General features: G+C 41.3%; 1 protein-coding gene across 1 annotated transcript in view; it reads right to left on the bottom strand.

Moving 5' to 3' along the window:
• The window catches only part of arhgef28a (Rho guanine nucleotide exchange factor (GEF) 28a), a 410,326-nt gene that overhangs the window by 106,591 nt on the left and 284,028 nt on the right, over nt 1–19,707 (bottom strand). Inside the window, exons 31-33 of the mRNA XM_059644799.1 lie at nt 18,438–18,616; nt 2,763–2,854; nt 24–206 (exon numbers count right to left, since the gene is read on the bottom strand). Of these exons, the coding sequence (XP_059500782.1) occupies nt 24–206; nt 2,763–2,854; nt 18,438–18,616 (454 nt within the window). The remainder of the gene's footprint in view (nt 1–23; nt 207–2,762; nt 2,855–18,437; nt 18,617–19,707) is intronic.

Here is a 19,707-nt window from a genome sequence, read left to right as displayed (position 1 = left end):
AGGAAGAATATATTCCTACCTACCCTCCCTGACTGCAGCAGTCAATAAAAATCCAGCTTGTGGAAATTCAACGGTATCTGGTTTGATCAAAAGCTGCGTTTCCTGGCCAGCTTCTTCATAGCCATTTCTTTCAGCCATTTCTGCATAGATTTGCAGCTTCTCCTCTAAGCTACTGCAAACTAGCTGATCCTGGAATCTCAGTCGCTCTGTATAGAAAGACAAACAATCACAATGCAACTTTCTACAGTTGAACATGTGAAGACGTGTTTCACCACAATGCAGCGAAAAATAACAGTTTAATACTCTTTCTAAAAGCAATGTAAAAAACACTGATCAACTCTTAATATTAAAAAAACAAAGAAAATAAGATTGAATACTATGCAGACTTTCTTCAGAATACTCCTGTGAAATAATGGCCATTTTAAATGTGTCTAAATAGGAGATCAAATACATTTATCCAAGGGAATACTGTAGAGAGTTATAAAAGTCTGATAAATTCTCTTACTATGCTTTTCCTGAATTTTTTTTTCATTATTTTAATCTGATATTTCCATTACTAACAAAATTTGAACCATTAGACCAAGAATGGTGACTTATCACTAATATTTATGTTAGACTGTTTCATATTTCAGCATTTTTCAATGATTTCATATATAAATACCACATAAACTTGGAACTTAACATTCAGGGATATTTAAACTTTCCAAAAGACACGAATGATGGAATAGGTGGTGGGTTAGCATGTTAAAAAGAAATTAAATGAGAACAGTCGTGAGAGATGATCTAGGCTCATGGTAAATGTAGAGTTCATTTGGTTACTGGGGGTGAAAAACATCAAAGGAAAGATGTTGGTAGGAGTAGCGTATTGCACCCCAAACAGTAGCCATGTAGGAAAGGCTACAATTCAACAAATAATAGCAGCATACAAAAAGAATGGAACAATAATTATAGGTGATCTTAATCTTTATATTGATTGGGTTAATCAAATTGGAAGGTATAGCTACGACAAGGAATGCATAATGTGCAATTAGGGCTAGTTTCTTAGACCAATATGGTCTTATAAGGTGTTCTACAACAATATTAGGCAGGAACTGGAGAATATTGGTTGAAGGAAGCTATTTAAGGGTAAATCTACATCGGACATGTGGGAGTATGTCAAACAGCAGTTGATAAGAGTTCAGGAGTAGCACGTTCCTGCAAGAATGAAGGATAGTTATGGCAAGTTACATGAACCTTGAATGACCAAAGGATCTTATGACATTGATTAGAAAGAAAAGGAAGCATATCTAAGGTCCAGGAGGAAAGGAACGGAGGAAGCCCTTGAAGTATAAAAGGCAAGTATGAAAGAACTTGGAAAAGGAATTAGAAGGGCTAAACAGGGTCATGAAAAGTCATTAGCAACAGGATTAAGAAGACTCCCAAGGCTTTTTATACATACATAAAATGCAAAAGGGCAGCTAGAGAAAAGGTTGGCCCACACAAGGACAAAGGAGGGAATCTATGCGTAGAGCCAGAAGAGGTAATGAGAGGTTCTAAACAAATAAATTGTGCCGGTATTTACCAAAGAGAAGGAGTTGGTGGAAGATTATCTCAGGGAAGGGAGTGTTGAGTAGCCAAGTTGCTATTAAAAAGGAAGAGGTTGTGTGTGTCTGGAGAAGTATTAAGGTCCCCAGGTCCTGAAGGAATCTATCCCACAATATTGAGGTAGACAAGAGAACAAATTGCTGGAGCATTGACAGACATCTTTGTAGCGTCTTTCACCACAGGTGAGGTCGTAGAGGACTGGAAAATAGCCAATGGTGTTCCACTGTTTAAGAAGGGTAGTAGGGATAATCTGGAAATGACAGACCTGAGAGTCTTGCATTGGTGGGAAGGAAGTTATTGGAAAAGATTCTCAGGGACAAGATCCGTACACATTTAGAAGCAAATGGCCTTATTAGTGATAGCAAGAAAGTCAACATTTTGAGTTTTTGTCAGGACTGATGTAAACACGAAATGTTGGCTTTTCTGCTCCTCTGATGTTGCCTGACCCACTGGGTTCCTCCAGCTTGACAACGCATTAACACAACCACTCTAAATGAAACATGATCTGCTAAGGGGTCGGAGCTTGAGCAACTTGATGCTGACTACATGTTCTTCAGGATTAACAACAGCCAGCCCAACAGTCAAGAGTGGACTTTGCTATTTGATCTCAACTGGTGTAAAAGGTTGACTCATTTCCGGTGGGGCTAAACAATTGGCACATGGTTCTTGGTTTAAGTAGTAACTTATTAGTGCCTATGCTTCAAACTATGCAGGACAAATGAGCAAAACACAACATCAATGCCGTCATCCAGTCCTCTGGCATGGCAAAAGTTTCAATATAAAGCGAATCAGCTATGTAAATTGAGACTTGGTCTAAAGTCACATGATATGATATGAGCCCAGATGGTAAAATCAGTCTTTACTTTTTGCTAAACTCCCAATCATTGAAGCAACAGGAAAAATTAATGCTATTTGAATTAATTAAGTTGCTGTTTCAGAGACTTACAACGAGCTTTTCTCCTTATTCAGGAATAAATTTAATTTCAATATTTGACATCTTTCTTTCTGGCCAAATTCATCTATTGTGAATCAGATAAACCTGTTTTTTTTAAGTGCACGCACCTCTATAGACATTGCTTCCTGTTTTGGAAAATTGCAAAGTGTTTTCCTGAAACAGCACTTAACATGTTTATTTAAGATAATGCGAACAATGAACAGTCTCTTTCATATGCACGTACCTTGGAATTTCTGGGTCCTGGCTGCCCTTGCCTCAGCAATACGCTTGTCCTCTTCATATTCACTTAAACGTTCTTCCTCCTCCTCAGGACAGCTTTAACAACAATAATAAACAATACAAAAGACCTGTTAAAAATTATGTTGCAGTGGGGAATGGGGGCAGTGGAATAGTACTGTTGTCACTGGTTAGTAATCCAGAGATTTAAAAATAAGTGTAATTGTAGCAGCCTCCTGGCTGCTAAAATACAGATTGCTAACTTGGCCAAACAGCAAGGGAAGCTGGGTACTGATGCTGGTCAAGTGAAACTCTGAAATCACAAAACCCATACACCAGACACAGTGCAAACATAGCAGTCAGGTGCTAATGACATTAGCATAACATAAAAGGTAACAGTTATTCTGGACAGACATATCCCAACAAGTTATCCAGTAAGCAAAGGAGACCCCAGACAGAAAGGCACCAGGTTCTGCTACATAAAGAAACTAACAGTAATATGTCATCTAATTGACTCTTGTTTCAAACTATTAAGTGTATCTCCCTGAATGGCCAGAAGTATGGAAAGTTCCAGAAAATTTCTAAAGAAGGGTCCTGACCCGAAACGTCAACTTTCCTGCTCCTCTGAGGCTGCCTGGTCTGCTGTGTTTCTCCTGCTCCATTCTGTGTTGTCTTCGACTCCAGCATCTGCAATTCTTACTATCTTTAACAGGTACAAAAGCATTGGTTCACCTGCAGACCTCTCTGGGAACAGATCTCGGAATCTCTGGAATCATCTGAGGCCTTCCGAGGAGGCAGCACGGCAAGAGGCAGAGACGAGCTGGCCATCCAGAGAGACAGAGGAAGAAAGTAACTTTGCCGAACCCAGAGGCACAGCCACAGAGACAGCAATTACGTAAATTTACAAGAGACTTGGGAAGTATTATAAGGGGACAAATAGGATTAGGAATAGTTTGTTTAATATTAAAGATGATCGTCATTTTGTTCCTAATAAAATGGGAATGTTCTGCTTTGGTAACGGCTTGTGTTCATATTGATTTGACAGTTTTAGTGTTTTGCAACGCCTGGGCAAAATCATTCATAACATTCTGGTCGGAGTTGTCTGTAACTTATTTAAAGAGGAACTAGACAACATAATGGTGACTGTGAAACAATTGCCAATCGTGGCAAAAACCCATCTGATTCACTTACATCATTTAAAAATGGAGAATCTGCCATCGTCACCTAATTTGATCTTCATCAGAGGGAAAATACTCCATTGGTTGGAGTCAAACCTTGCATAAAAGGAAGATAATTGAATGGTTGTGGTTGGGGGCCCATTATCTCAGCCACAGGACATGACTGAAGGTGTTCCTCAAGATAGTGTCCTATGTTCAATTATCTTCAGTTGCTTCAGCTCTCCCTCCATCACAAGTTTGGAAGTGGATATGTTTGCTGTTGATTGCAAAATGTTCAACACCATTCACAACAGCTCAGGCAGTGAAGCAGTCCGAGTCCATATGGGATAAGACCTGCACAGAATTCGGGCTTGGGTTGATAGTGGCAAGCAAACTTTGTGCCACACAAGTGCCAAGCAGTGAACTATTCCAAGTCAGAATACAATTGTTGCTTATTGACATCCAATGGCATTGCCATCACTGAATTCTGCACTATCAATATCCTAGAGGTTATCATTTACCAGAACTGACTGGGCTAGATATCTAAATATTTACAAAAGGAGGTCAGAAGCTGGGAATTGAGCAGCAAGTAACACTCTTTCTGACTCCTCGAAGACTCTCCACCATCGGCAAGGTGCAAGTCAGGAGTGTAACGAGATACTCTCTACTTGCCTGAAGGATGCTCAACATCATCCAGGACAGTGCAGCCTGTTTGATTGGAATTCTGTCTGATACTTTCAACATTCAGTCCCTGTGGTTTGACAATTTTTCATTCATTCGGTATTACCACCTGATTGGGAATACATATATTACTGTCACAGGCCCTTCTGTGTCTGGGCTAAGCCATCCCTTTACAAATCATAGCATGCTTTCATTGGCATATTATGCCTCAAGTGCCCCTAGTTTAGCTCACAAAATATGATTGTGACAATATCATGAAAACATATACTGTATATTAGCTTTGAGACATAACACAAGGCGCTCGAATATCGATGGGCACGGGCAGCATGGTATGGCATGTGCAAGATGCACTGCAACATCTCACCAAGGCTCCTTCAAAAGCACCCTCCAAACTTATGATCTCTACCATCTATAAGAACAATGGCAGCAGGTGTATGACAGAAGCACCACCTTCATGCTCCTCTCTAAGTCCCAGACCTTCCTGGCTTTAAGCTGTATCACCATTCTTTCTTTGTCACTGGGTCAAGATCACAGAGCTCCCTTCCTGACATCACTATCAGTGTACCTACATTACAAGGACAGCAGCAGTTCAGGAAGGCAGCTTAGCACCATCTTCTCAAGGGCAATTCAGAATGCACACTAATTACGAGCCTAATAGGATGGACAATGAGAGCCTTTTTCCTCGGATGGTGATGGCTTGCACGAGGGGACATAGCTTTAAATTGAGGGATGATAGATATAGGACAGAAGTCAGAGGTAGGTCCTTTACTCAGAGAGTAGTAAGGGCGTGGAATGCCCTGCCTGCAACAGTAGTAGACTCGCCAACTTAAAGGGCATTTAAATGGTCATTGGATAAACATATGGATGACAATGGAATAGTGTAGGTTAGATGGGCTTCAGATTGGTTTCACAGGTCGGCGCAACATCTAGGGCCAAAGGGCCTGTACTGTGCTGTAATGTTCTATGTTCTAACTAGCAACCAACATTCCTTCTAAGCTGTGCAGCAGGTTCTGCACTCACTAATCGTTATGTTAACACCTTCCCAGCACGGACTTCCAGTTTTGGAAAAGCAATTGTGCACAAACTTCAGAAGCCTGTAAGTAGAGAAAAGTATGTAGCAGGAACATTACTAATGTTGTCCCCAAATGAATAGAAAAAAATTCAACTTTTAGTTACAAATCACAAGTAGACAGCTAAGTATCAGAGGGGCAGCCCAGTGGCTCAGTGGTTAGCACAGCAGCCTCACAGTGCCAGGGACCCGGGTTCGATTCCAGCTTTGGGTAACTGTCTGTGCGGAGTTTGCACATTCTCTCCGTGTCTGCGGGGGTTTCCTCTGGGTGCTCCAGTTTCCTCCCACAGTCTAAAGATGTGCAGGGTAGGTGGATTGGCCATGTTAAATTGCCCATAGTGTTCAGGGGTGTGTGGGTCATAGGGGGATGGGTCTGGGTGAGATGCTCCAAGGGGTGGTGGGGACTCGTTGAGCCAAAAGGCCTGCTTCCACACTGTAGGGAATCTAATCGAATCAAGATACATGATTACTACATTGGATTGGGCCATTGAAGATGCATTGAAACGTTGTTTAAGATTGACTTAAACTTATCATCTGCAGGTTATGTCCAAATTATTTTTTTAAATCTTATGGTCCATTAAATATGTTACATGAGAAATATAGTGGTTCAGTGGTAGTATTCTACATCGGAACCCCAGAATCTCCAGTTCTGAGTCCCTGCTAGAATGTTTGTCACAGAAGGAACATTCACGACATACTTCAATGAGCTGATAATTAGTCAGGGAATCTTCTTTTCCCAAAATCAGGGGGAAAAGGGTGTTTGTGTGATCAAATGCTAAAAAGACGGTTTATCTAACAAATCTTTACTGTTAAAAACCTGAAGAACTGTAGATGCTGCAAATCAGGAACAAAAGCAGAAGTTGCTGGAAAAGCTCAGCAGGTCTGGCAGCATCCGTGAAGAAAAAAAAAATCAGAGTTAACATTTCAGTTCCTGTCACCCTTCCTCAGAACTCCCGCAACTTCTGTTTTTGTTCCAAATCTTTACTGTTGCTGTTATTAGCAAATCAGAACTCAAAATCTCAGATACTGCCCAAAAACGAAAATAGTACCCAAATATTTATTTGATGTGACAGAGATAGTAGGAACTGCTGATGCTGGAGAATCAGATAATTCGGTGTGAAGCTGGATCAACATAGCAGGCCAAGCAGCATCAGAGGAGCAGGAAAGTTTGACGTTTCAGGTCGAGACCCTTCTTCAGAAATGGGGGAGGGGAAGGGCATTCTGAAATAAATAGGGAGGGGGGGGAGGTGGATAGAAGATGGATAAGGGAGAAGATAGAGTGAGAGGAGACAAACAGGTCAATGTAGGTGGGGAGTTAGGGAGGGATAGGTCAGTCTGGGGAGGACGGACAGGTCAAGGGGGTAGGATGAGGTAGTGGGTAGGTGAAGATTCCACTCCCAAACATCCCAGATGTTCTCTTTTTTTCAAGAACTGCAACTTCCCCTCCACAGTCATTGAAAATGCCCTCAATCGTGTCTCCCGCGTTTCCCGCAACTCATCCCTCACACCCCCTATCCGCAATAACCAAAGCAGAATTCTCCCTCAACCTCACGTACCACCCCACCAACCTCCAAATCCAATGCATCATCCTTTGATGCTTCTGCCATCTGCAATCCGACCCCAGCACCAAAGACAATTTTCCCTCCCCACCCTTGTGCTTTCCAGAGGGACCATTCTCTCCATTACTCCCTTGTCCGCTCCACACTCCCCTCCAACCCCATGACACCCTGTACTTTTCCCTGCAACAGAAGCATGTGCTACACCTGCCCCTATACATCCCCCTCATCCCCATCCCAGGCCCTAAGGAGACTTTTCTCAAACAGATGTTCACCTGCACATCTGTTAATGTGATATACTGTATCTGCTGTTCCCGTTGTGGCCTCCTCTATATCGGGGAAACCAAGCAGAGGCTTGGGGACCGCTTTGCAGAACACCTACACTCAGTTCGCAACAAACAACTGCACCTCCCAGTGGCAAACCATTTCAACTCGCTCCGCCCCGCAATCCTCAGATGACATGTCCATTCTGGGCGTCCTGCATTGCCACAATGACACCACCCGAAAGATGCAGGAACAGCATCTCATATTTCGCTTGGGGATCCTGCAGCCCAAGGGTATCAATGTGGACTTCACAAGCTTCAAAATCTCCCCTGCCCTGACCATATCCCAAAAACAGCCCAGCTAGTCCCCGCCTCCCTAACCATTTCTCCCACCTCAAGCCCTACCCCCATCTCCTACCTACTAACCTCATCCCACCCCCTTGACCTGTCCGTCCTCCCTTGACTGACCTATCCCCTCTCTATCTCCCCACTTACATTCACCTTCACTGGCTCTAACACCACCTCTGACTTGTCTGTCACCTCTCACCCTATCTTCTCCTTTATCCATCTTCTATCCACCTCCCCCTCTCTCCCTATTTATTTCAGAATCGCCTTCCCCTCCCCCATTTCTGAAGAAGGGTCTCGATCTGAAACGTCAAACATTCCTGCTCCTCTGATGCTGCTTGGCCTGCTGTGCTCATCCAGCTTCACACCGTGTTATCTCTATTTATTTGATATTCCTGCATTTATTGATATTAGTTTGCTAAGGCCCAATGCATACACTTTTCAGTTTGGCATCAGCTGAACCAAAAGAACATCATATTCTGCATTATGTCAGTATACCAAACAGTTCATTTATCTTTCATTATTGGCAGAGCACTTTCCTGTTTCCCTGCTGGCTCGTTGTCACAAGTGTTTTTCCTGTTTGCCACTGAGGAATAATCATAAACTAACTTTCCCATTTAATGGATTAATTGTTGAGCACAACATCACAATGGCTTGAAATATACAAAAACAAAACGCTATAAAAGAGCAAAAATGATATTTACCCAATTCTCCAACACAGCACGTACATGCTCCTGTGGACTCTATAAATTTATTAAATCTTGAGAGGTAATTGCCTGAATGTAAAAATCCTCACATTAATCTGTAATTTTCTTTCCCAATCCATGCAAAGGACTGAATGCTCTATGAATGAAGCTATTTCTTCTTTCTATGAGCCAAGCTGACATAGTTCTCATACAAAGTGCATTTACCAGCAGGTGTCACCAGATAGTTCTCAACAGCATGAACATTGGATTAGCACCACATTAGGGCTGACCTCCCCAATAGTATTATCTCTTTGCAGACTGCAAACAGAAGTTTGACTGTTTCCAGTCTTGGGAGAAGGTATGCATGTTGAGGTGGAATGTTGGATTGTGTGTCTGTAAGAGGGGTGGTGGGATTAGGTTCTCTCATGCAATTACATTATTCTCAGCTTATTACATCTGTATGCACAGGTAAAACATTAAAATGTTACGGGCTGGAGGTTCTGCCCCCTGCAGGGACCTTCTGGTCTCCAACAGGGCAGCGCTCCACTCTGTGCAACCCAGCAACATCACTCAACCCCTGTTCATAACCCTAATCACCCCTGGAGATTTGCTGAGACTGTACAAATAATGTGCCATGCTTTAGCGACACCTCCATGAGACTGTCCTGAAGGTTGTCCTGGAAACAGAGGGAGTTCTTTTCTTCAGGCATCGCAAAAGAGGCCATCCCAACTGATAACAGCTGAACAGAGATGGCTGCAGGAAGCTAAAGTCCACAGGTGGCTCAAGAAGGGAGGAATTGGCCGTTGCATTCTGCCAGGGCATGTGCATCTCTCTACTCAATGTTTCTTGTCCTCTTGAGTGTAAGACAGCATTGTACAGTTGCCCTTACACAGGGCTGTTACACAAGACAGGACGGCAGACATCTCCAACAATGTCAGAGTCACACAGCACAGAAACAGATCCTTTGGTCCAACTTGCCCATGCCGAGCAGGTTTCTCAAACTAAACTGTTTCCATTTTCCTGCCCCGTATCCCTCTAAACCTTTCCCATTCACGTACCTGACCAAATGTCTTTTAAATACTGTAACTGTACCTGTGTCTGCCACCTCCTCTTCCTGCTCATTCCACATACAAACCACCCTCTTACCTGGTCTTGGTAACGTGCGATTCCAGACCCATGGCAATGTGGTTGATTATTACTAACCTCTGAAGTGGCAAAGCAACCTCTGTAACGCCATCAAACCAGACAGAGCACCATAAATGACATGGCCAAAGTCAATCCTTTCAACCTTGTGCCAAAATTGGGACAGAGATCTCACAGACAACAGTCTAATACACAGAATGATACCTGATAGAGAACACCATCAACATTCTGGGTCTGTCCTATCTCAACAATGGAACAGATCCAGTGGAGGGGGGAATACAGTTGGGAACAAGTTGCCCTGAGAGCCCGTAACATTGATTCAGGACCTAGCTCAAACAGGGTCAAGAAAACGTTCTGCTAAATATTACATGCCATCACCCCTGGTTGATGCATTGGTAATTCCTCCACATTGAATGCCTCTTGGAGGAAGCATTAAGGTCTGCAAGGATGCACCATCTCAACCTCCTCCAAAAGTTCTCAGCATCATTGGTTCTAGTCTTCAGACGATTTGATTCACTTCATATTATATCAAGAAATGGCTGAAGGCAATGGATGCTGCAGAGACTACAATCTGGTAACAGTACTGAAGACTTGTGCTTCAGAACTTATTGATCTCTCCTGCTTCCCACCAATCAAGCTGTTCCAGTAGAGTTACAACACTGGCATCTACCAAATAACATGGAAAATTGCCTAAATATGATCTTTACACAAAACACAGGAGATATTCAACTCAGTCAATTACCACCGATCATTCTCATCTAAATTATCATTAAAGTGATAGAAGGAGTCATCAATCATAATATAAAGCAGCAATTGCATCATAATAACCTGCTCACTGTTTCTCATTTTGAATTTTGCCAGGGCCATACAGTTCCAGGCTTCATCTATGGCTTTTGTTCAAACATGGACAAAACAGCTGAACTCCAGAGGTCAAGTGAGAATGACAGTCCTTGACACCTAGCCCCCATTTGACCAAGTGTAAATCAAGGAGCACTAGCAAAATTGGAGTCAATGAGTATCAAGGGGAGACTGCCCCACTGGTTAGAGTCATACCTTGCATAGATTAATGGAACTGTGGTTGCTGGCAGTCATTTCTGCAAGAGTTCCTCAGAGTAATGTTCCAGGTCCAATCATCTTCAGCTGCTTCATCAATGACCATCCATTCAAAGGTCAGAAGTGGTGGTGTTCGCCAGTGATTGCACAATGTTCAGCGCCATTCAAGACTCCTCAGATACTGAAGATGTCTATGTCCAAGTGCAGCAATATCTGGACACTGTCAAGGCATGGGCTGACAAATGGCAAATAACGTTTGTGCCAGTTAAGTACCAGGAAATGAGTACTTCCAACAAGACATTCAATGGCATTTTTGTCGCCAAGCCCCTCACCATCAACATCTTGGGCGTTAGCATTGAAAGCACATGAACTTCTACTATCCATATAAGTATTGTGGCTATGAAAGCAGGTCAAACCCTAGGAATGCTGCGGTGAATAACTCACTGCCTGATTCCCCAAAGCCTGTTCACCATCTATATCAGGCATGTGATGGAATACTCCCCACTTAGCTGGATAAGTGCATCTCGAACCACACTCCAGAAGCTTGACACCATGTGGAAAGCAGCTCAATTGACAGATACTGCACGCATCCCTGCACCACCAAAACTCATTGGCGGGAGCATGTTCCATCTACACAATACAATGCAGAAATTAATCAAGAATCCTCAGGCAGCATCAAAGCTCACGATCACTACCATCCAGAAAGACAAGGACAGCAGATACATGGGAACACCATCACCAGCAACTTCCCTCTATGAACAGAAATCAGTAAGTCATTTAATTAAGGGAGAAAGTATTTTAAGATGGAGGTGCCCTCTCTCCAACATATTTAAAGTTTAATTAAAAATGGATCACGCAGCCATGTCACACCTGTGAGAGGAAGCCCTCCCCATAGTCTTGCCTTTGGTTATATTGCTGCAGTCGTCAAGGATGGAAAGCATCTCAAAAGTTGGAAAATTGATCTCATTTTCTGTCTTCAGGATGTCACCTCCAGGCAATAAAGCTGGTAGCCGTTGCCTTCAGGACTTTACAGGCTGAGTGGAAAATCCCAGCTGACCTTCTGTAATTTGCATCCATATGTTTTTGAGGAGCAGTGTGTTCTACCTGCTGCTCATGAGTTGGAAATCATGCTGTGCCCTTCCCACTGTCACAGAGATGGCAGAGAGGTGGGATGGAGTCAGGGAAATGGAACATTAGCTTGGAGGGGCCTTTTGTTCAGCTCTCACCACTATTCCTGGCTTCAGCAGGGGAACAAAACCTGTCCCCAAGTTTGCTCAAATGGGAAATGCTGCAGAACTCTTATCTACATTACACTGTACTATTAATCTCAAAAAGATGTAGTTAATAAAAATCAATGAAAGGTTTATAATGGTTTCTGGGATAATTTATAGTTATCCCAGCAAACACTTCCAATATCCAGACTTTCAGTTTGAGCTTATTAGCAAATCTAAAAATAAATATTCTCCTCAATATCATTTGAGATAACACGACAAAAGGAACTTCATTTATTACTGCTCTTTTTCATCACCTGCTTTCCACTGCTAAAAAAATTACTTCTGCTTCATTAGGGCCCTATAGCTCTGAGCTATAATTAATCAATTATGTTGAATTCTTTGAAAATAAGCTGCAGAGTCAAACAACAAAAACAGCTATTTCAAAAACAGTTCACATGCTTTTATTTGCAGATCTGACAAACACAGGACACTCCTTTTAAGAAAAACTCAAATGTAGCTCTGCAAACCATAAAACATGACTGGATATGCAAGATGAGAGTCATTATTCAACTGACTAGAACCACAATGAAGATAGTTCATGGAGTCTAGGATTGACAATTTTATGCCTATAATGTTTTGGGGCTATAGTCGAAATAAGGCAGCAACTGCCTATTCTTTAGTACCTTCAGATTTGCAGTATGTAGAGATGACTATGTCAAGTTAAAACCCACTGAATACTTTGGCATGTGATTGGACAGAAAGCATCAAAAGGAAGCAGTTTTAACGAGTAAAGCAACTTACGGGTTTAGAAAACGGTATGTCACAGAGATTGATGTGTATATCATGTTGTCAATTTACCTGCTAAATTTAAATTGTTCTAATACACATTTCTTAAGAGTGATCAATAATAACAGCCATTTATAGAGCAGATATAAAGAGACATTTGGTAGTGCTGAAAGGAGACAAGGATTAGCTTCTCTCTTGAACCTGATCCTGGATCAGTTTATCAGACAAAAGCACTTAAGTGTGACAGGTTTCATCATTGATAGGTACACCAGACACGATCACATCTGTCCATTTCAGACTTAAGGCTGAAAATGAAAATAAATGAAATATTGAAATATGAAAAAATGAAATGAAATAAATGAATTATAAAATAAATGACCAAGATAGAAACAGTGGCAGGGAACATGCTCATTAAAGAGACAAGATCAGCAATGAAGGCTGCTGAAGCGCCATGATGAATGCAGGGTCAACGGTTAACAATTGTGCAGTTGTTTGGAAGTTTCAAGCAACTTGGAGAATTTCTTTCTCCAGGTATGGATAAGCAAGCAGGAATTACAATAGTTGGGAGATATGGCTGAGAAGCAGCATGAGGAGATGGTTTGAGATTACCCAATCAGCAATGAAGACAATAGGAGTAGAGACTACATGGAAAATAGAACGATGGAAGGTAATCAGGTGAGAGTTTAATTGAAGGGTGAGTTTAGGGAAGAAAATGAAAACATAAAACATAAACAAAGCAGCAAAATCGTTAAGATGAAAATCATTTAGAAAAATTGAGACATTCAAAGCACAAGCTGTAGGAGGAAAGAAACGAGGATATCTCAGTAACAGACTTTGGCTTTCAGGGAACATTAGAAATATATCCTTCCGAAGGAGTAATGAGAGAAGTGGACTCAGATGAAATGTTTGCTCCAAGGAATAGGTCATACGTGGGGTTAGGGGGTCTGACCAGAGACCTAATATGCCATGACGCCATTGCTGCAGTTTAGGCAGGTAGCAGAAATTAAAACTGGGTGAGGGGCCTTCAGAAAGGAGCAATTATCATCATTCACAAACAATGCATTTGTCCCTGGTTGTAGATGGCTGAGGTTGTTTGCTCGTGAATGGAAATTTCTGGAGGAAAAATGTGGATTGTTGGTGTGCTGACAGAGTTCATGGGGAGATGACTGCGAGGTGAGTGGAATGGAGAGGAGACCGATGAGGTTAACTGATCCAGGAAATAGAAGAATAAGACAAATGAAATTATGATTCGCAATTTGCAGTCTTGATTCATTGATTGTCCCTCAGCAGAAATACAAGGAGATACACCAAAAGGAAGACTTGTGCTTATGAGGTGGATTCAACTTCAAATGACATTTGCAATACTGAGGCTTAGTGATGTACAGTATACAGATTAGTGGGCAAAGTATTCAAAAGGACAAAAAATTGAAGGTGACAGAACTGAATGACAGGAAAGGAAAGAATGGAGAGGGAAATCAGTAGAGGGAAAGAGAGGAAATATAAACAATTGGACCAAACCCAGAGCAGCAGGAAAAATGTAGCAATAGATTTAGAAGATATTCAAGTTTCACAGGTATGGCATTGTCTGTAAAAATAAGACAAGCAGCAAACTATTTTAAAGAGTCAAAATTTCAAATTCAAGTTCCTGTGGTGGTATAGGATCGGCCTAAATCAGGAGGCGATAGCTAAATGGTATCATCGCTGGACTGTTAATCCAGAAACCAAGATAATGTTCTGGGGAATCAGTGCCCTGGTCTAGAAGCAAACTCAGGTCCAAGAGTCCATTTGGGGGGGAAGAGTGTTAATGGTGTGCTACCTGAGGTTGTGCACTAATGTGGGCGAGTCAAGGCTAATGAAGTATTTGTCATATTCAGTCTTGCCCTGTGGATTCTTCATATTCAAAAATGAATCCCTGGAAATGAACAAGAATACCAACAAGCCTCTCTTCCTTGTGAAATCATTATGAAAAGTCATTCATAAAAACTTTTTGCAGGTTTACAAAAGGAAGAGTTCAAAAGAAAAGGGACACTGAATTGTCGGTCGCAGCTGGTTGTAGTCAGCCTAGGATTCAGGATTTTGAAGTCTTCCTGTACACCAAGGGTAATAAATGGTAATCACAGAACCGACAGCCATAAGTAATGAGGTTTCTTGCACCAGCTTGCAAACAATGGCCAATGCCAGGTGCCACTCTGCACCAGCACAGGACTTTTTTGAATGAATTGCAAATAAACAAGTAAAACATTGCAGACAAGCTATCTCAGACAACAGGCACACATCAGATAGGCTGCGTATGAAGCAACACAGGTTCATTGTTTAACAATGATCTATGTTGTCAACTCTACAAAGACCACAAAGAATACTCAATCATCACCATTAATGGCAGCAAAGGCCACAAGTGTTTTCAATCTTTACTTAACAAATCTGTTTCAGGTATCACAACTGCTGTTTTATTCAGCTTTCTATTGAAGGAGGTAACTGAAGCCTTACGTTGTCACACATCCACCTAGGTACTCTTCCACAACTACCAAAAACAACAAAGGCAGAAATGAAAGTCATGGCTTTACATGGTATCTTTTACTAATCAGGGTATTCTAACACACTTCACATCTGAATACAATGATGTTCATTGAAGACTGCACAGTGTTCAGTTCCAATTGCCATTCCACTCACAAAAAAGCATTGTGCACACATCCAACAAGACCCACACAAGATCACAGCTTAGTTTCTAACTGGAAACTAAAATTTATAGTACACAAGGGCAGGATAACAAAACTCTCCTATTAGAGACTTGAAACATTTCTTCATGACATTCCATGACATTATCATCATCGTATGAAGAGATTTACTGAAATGGTACCAGGCATGAGGGACTTCAGTTGTGTGGAGATTTTGGAGAAGCTGGGTTTGTTCTTTATCTAATCTTGTAATGTTCTCTATTTGGAAAAGTGCTCAAAATCATAAGTGCGTTTGAAAAAGAGAATTAGATGCAGAACCAGGAGTAGGCTATTCAACCCAACAGGTTTGCTTGCCATTCAATGAGATCATGGCTGATCAACTCCACTTTCTTATAATTTCCCCATAACACTTCACTCCCTTACCAATTAAAAATCTGAGTATTAAAAAATTCTCAGCCTTGAATATACTTAACAACCCAGCTCCATGGCCCATTGTGTAAAAAAATTCCACAGGTTAACCACTCTTCGACAGAACAACTTCCTCTTCAACTCTGGCTTAACTGTTTTAATCAAGGACTGAGCAAGGATAGTCAGCACGGCTTTAAGCATTTAGCAAGGCCTTCAACAAGGTTCCACATGGTAGAATTGTATTGTTAGATCACATGAAATCTAGGAAGTACTAGCCCAATGGATACAAAATTATCTTAACGGTAGGAGACAGGATAATTGTGGATGGTTGCTGTTCAAAGCAGAGGCCTGTAACCAGCAGTGTGCGGCAAAGATTGGTGCTGGGTCCACTGGTGTTCGTCATTTATTTAAACGATTTGAATGAGACTATAGGAGGCATGATTAGTCATTTTGGAGATGACACCAAAATTGGTGGTACAGTGGACAGTGAAAAAGGTTATCTAAGAGTACATCGGGATCTTGATCAACTGGGCCAGTGAGCTAGAGTTTAATATAGATAAATGAGAGGTGTTTCATTTTGGTACAACAAACCAAGGCAGGACTTACACAGTCACTGATAGGGCCCTGGAGAGTGTTGTCGAACAGAGGGACCTATGGGTGCAAGTGTGTAGTTCCTTGAAAGTGACATCACAGGTAGACAGGATGGTGAGGGCGGCATTTGGCACAATTGCCTTCACTGAGCATTGCACTGAGTACAGGAGTTGGGACATCATGTTACAGCCATACAGGACATTGGTAAAGCCACATTTGAGTTCTGATGACCCTGTTATAGGAAGGATGTTATTAAACTAGAAAGGATGCAAAAAAAGATTTACACGGATGCAACCAAGACTAGAAGGTTTGAGTTATAAGGAGAGGCTGGAGAAGTTGGGGTTTTTCCCCTGGAGCATAGGAGGCTAAGCGGTGACCTTATAGAGGTTTATAAAATCATGAGGGGTAATCATAAGATGAATAGCCAAGCTCTTCTCCCTAAGGTAGGGGGGTCCAAAACTAGAGCGCATTGGTTTAAGATAAGAGGGGAAAGGTTTAAAAGGGGCCAGAGGGCAATTTTTTTTCACCAGAGGGTGGCATGTAGTGGAATGAGCTGTCAGAAGAAGTGGTCGAGGCATGTACAATTACAACAACTAAAAGACATTTGGACAGGTACATGGATAGGAAAGGTTTACAGGGCTAATGGGCCAAATGCAGGCAGCTGGAACTAGTTCAATTTAGGAACCCTGTTTGGCATGTACAAGTTGGGCCAAAGGGTCTGTTTCTGTGCTGTATGGCTCCATGACCCTATGATCTAGGTGGCCGCTTATTCTGTCATGTCCTCTGCTTCTAGACTTTCCCACATGGGGAAAACAACCTGTCTCTGCCAATATCTACCCCCATGCCACCCTCATAAGACAGTCCCTCCATACCTGGGGTCAGCTTCGTGAACCTTCTCTGGAATGCCTCTAATGCCAGTATCACTTTTCCTAGATAAGGAGCCCAAAACTGTTCACAGTATTCCAACTGTGGTCTGACTAACGTTTTGACAATTTTAGCATGACGTCCCCACATTTATGCTCCATTTCCTTTGAAATAAAGGTCACCATTCCATTTGCCTTCCCCTTTACTTGCTAAACTTGGAGAAAGTCAGAAGAAAATGTAATTAGAAGACATAGGTGAACCAGAGACGATATGAAGTATGAAGTATCACAGCAAGTCACAGTATGATGTACTAGAAATATCTGCCTAAAGAAATGATGGAAGTAGGTTCAATGATCACCTTTAAAGGGGAATTCAAAAAAACATGAGAAAATATTTACTGGATTTCTGAAAGGGCAGGAATAGTGAGCTAGCATCACCAAAGTACCACACAGTTACAATGATCTCCTTTGGCACCATATCATTCAATAATTCTAAGCTGAATTACTGAAGAGAGGTACTATGGTCCTTCCATCATTCTTATTATTAAGAGGCAAAGATAAATTATTTTGGTAAGAATGTGTGAATCTAGTTATAATTCTGCCCTATATGTCGAATGGATAGGAAATAAAGCAGCTTAGCATTTTTCATCAAACTTCATGACAACAAGGATCCACATGGTCTGCCTTCACAGAAACTGAAGAAATGCAAATACAAAAGACATTGAATACCTTGTCCAGATTGTGAAAAAAATGTTATTGTTACTTCTCATTGTATTAATAGACTTGGGGAATGGTGTGTCAACAATTAAAGAGAGATGTCCAGATCACAAAAGGAAGCAACTGATTTGGTTGAACCCGAGAAAATATCTGCCAGCACGGATACTTGCTCCTCATCAACTCTCGAGACTGCATTTATCTATCTAATTCATCTTTAATAATTACTATTTTAATTCTTTTTTTAAACTGGCATCTCTGTTAGCTGTTGCTCACAATCAGTGCTTGAAGTAAGTAGTGTCCTTCCAGGTACAGTATGCATCATTTGTAATAGAAAATAAACTGAATAAAATATTGGTGCATTAAACATGAGAACACCCACAACAGAAACAATAAGTTACAAAAAACTGTATCCATTTGAGTAATTTCCATTCTTTAACCCAGTTATTGTTTCTGAGATGGGACAGTGTTTCAGTACCTCTCTACTGCCATTCGAATCAGTCTCATCCAGTTGTTCCTGTCCTCTTTTGAGTTTGTATGCATTTCATACATTTCAGGTCCAGCAGATGAAGCACTAATTAAGAACATTCCTCGTTCTTCATTGGCTACTTCTCGGACAATTAATTTCTGCAGCAAAATAACTGCAGGCTTCTGGTCCTGATGTGAACAATACAAGATGACAAACAAATGAACAAACAAAACCAATAATGCCATTTAGTTTAGTCTTATGCATGTCTTGTACTCTTAAAGTTACATGAAAGAATGTCAAACATTTGTAGCTATTAAATAAAAACAAAAGTATCAGAATACAAATTATTTCTCCTCTTACAATTAAAATCTATAGGTTAAAAATGATATATCACATGCATAATCACACTTACTGAACAATTTTAAATTGGGTGAAAAAAATCTGAGAAAATAGATGAAAAACAAGAAAGTCTTTGAAAGAAGAGTGAGGATGAGGGGACTTAAGGGTAAGTTCTCAAAATCAGGCTGTAGGCAGCAGAAATCTCTAACACCAATGGTGGATACAGTGGAAACAGAAGTCTGAAGCCTACAAATGTAATAATGACCAAGGGAGTAACTGCTTTTGTGATATTGGTTAAGGGTAAAACACTGGTCAGGGAGAGCTCTTTATTAAATAGAGCTATTTTTAAAAAAATTCACCCGAGGGGGCAAACAGAGCCTAGATTTACTGACTTATCTTAAAGGTAATACCTTCAAAAGTACAGCGCTTCCTCTGTACCACAATAAACTGTCAGCCTAAGTTTTGTATTCAAATCTCTGAACTTGATCTAGAATCCATAACCTTCTGACAGAGGAACTTGGTGAAATAAATAGTGATGTCTTGAAAAGTATCCTGAAGAGAAGGTCCTGGAGGTGCTAAAAATGCACAAGGGTAGGTAAACCTCTGGGACCTGAGCAGGTGTATCCCAGAACTTTGTGGGCAGTTAGGGAAGAGATTTCTGGACCCCTTGCTGACAGCCACGAGTAAGGGTGCCAGAAGACTGGAGAGTCATTAACGTGGTGCCATTATTTTAAAAACGTGGTAAGGAAAAGCCAGGGAACTATAGATCAGTGAGCCTGTCATCAGTGGTGGGTAAATTATTGGAGGGGATTTTGACGGACAGGATTTACATGCATCGGAAAGATAAGAACTGATGACAGTCACTATGGCCTTGTGCACGCGAAATCAAGTCTTACTAACTTCGTTGAGTTTTTTGAAAAGGTGACAAAAAAGATTGAAG

This window comes from Stegostoma tigrinum, chromosome 3 (genome assembly GCF_030684315.1).
Source record: "Stegostoma tigrinum isolate sSteTig4 chromosome 3, sSteTig4.hap1, whole genome shotgun sequence".
Taxonomy (NCBI): Eukaryota; Metazoa; Chordata; class Chondrichthyes; order Orectolobiformes; family Stegostomatidae; genus Stegostoma; species Stegostoma tigrinum.
The sequence above is the reverse complement of the archived record's forward strand: the minus strand, read 5'-3'. Positions and strand labels throughout refer to the sequence as shown.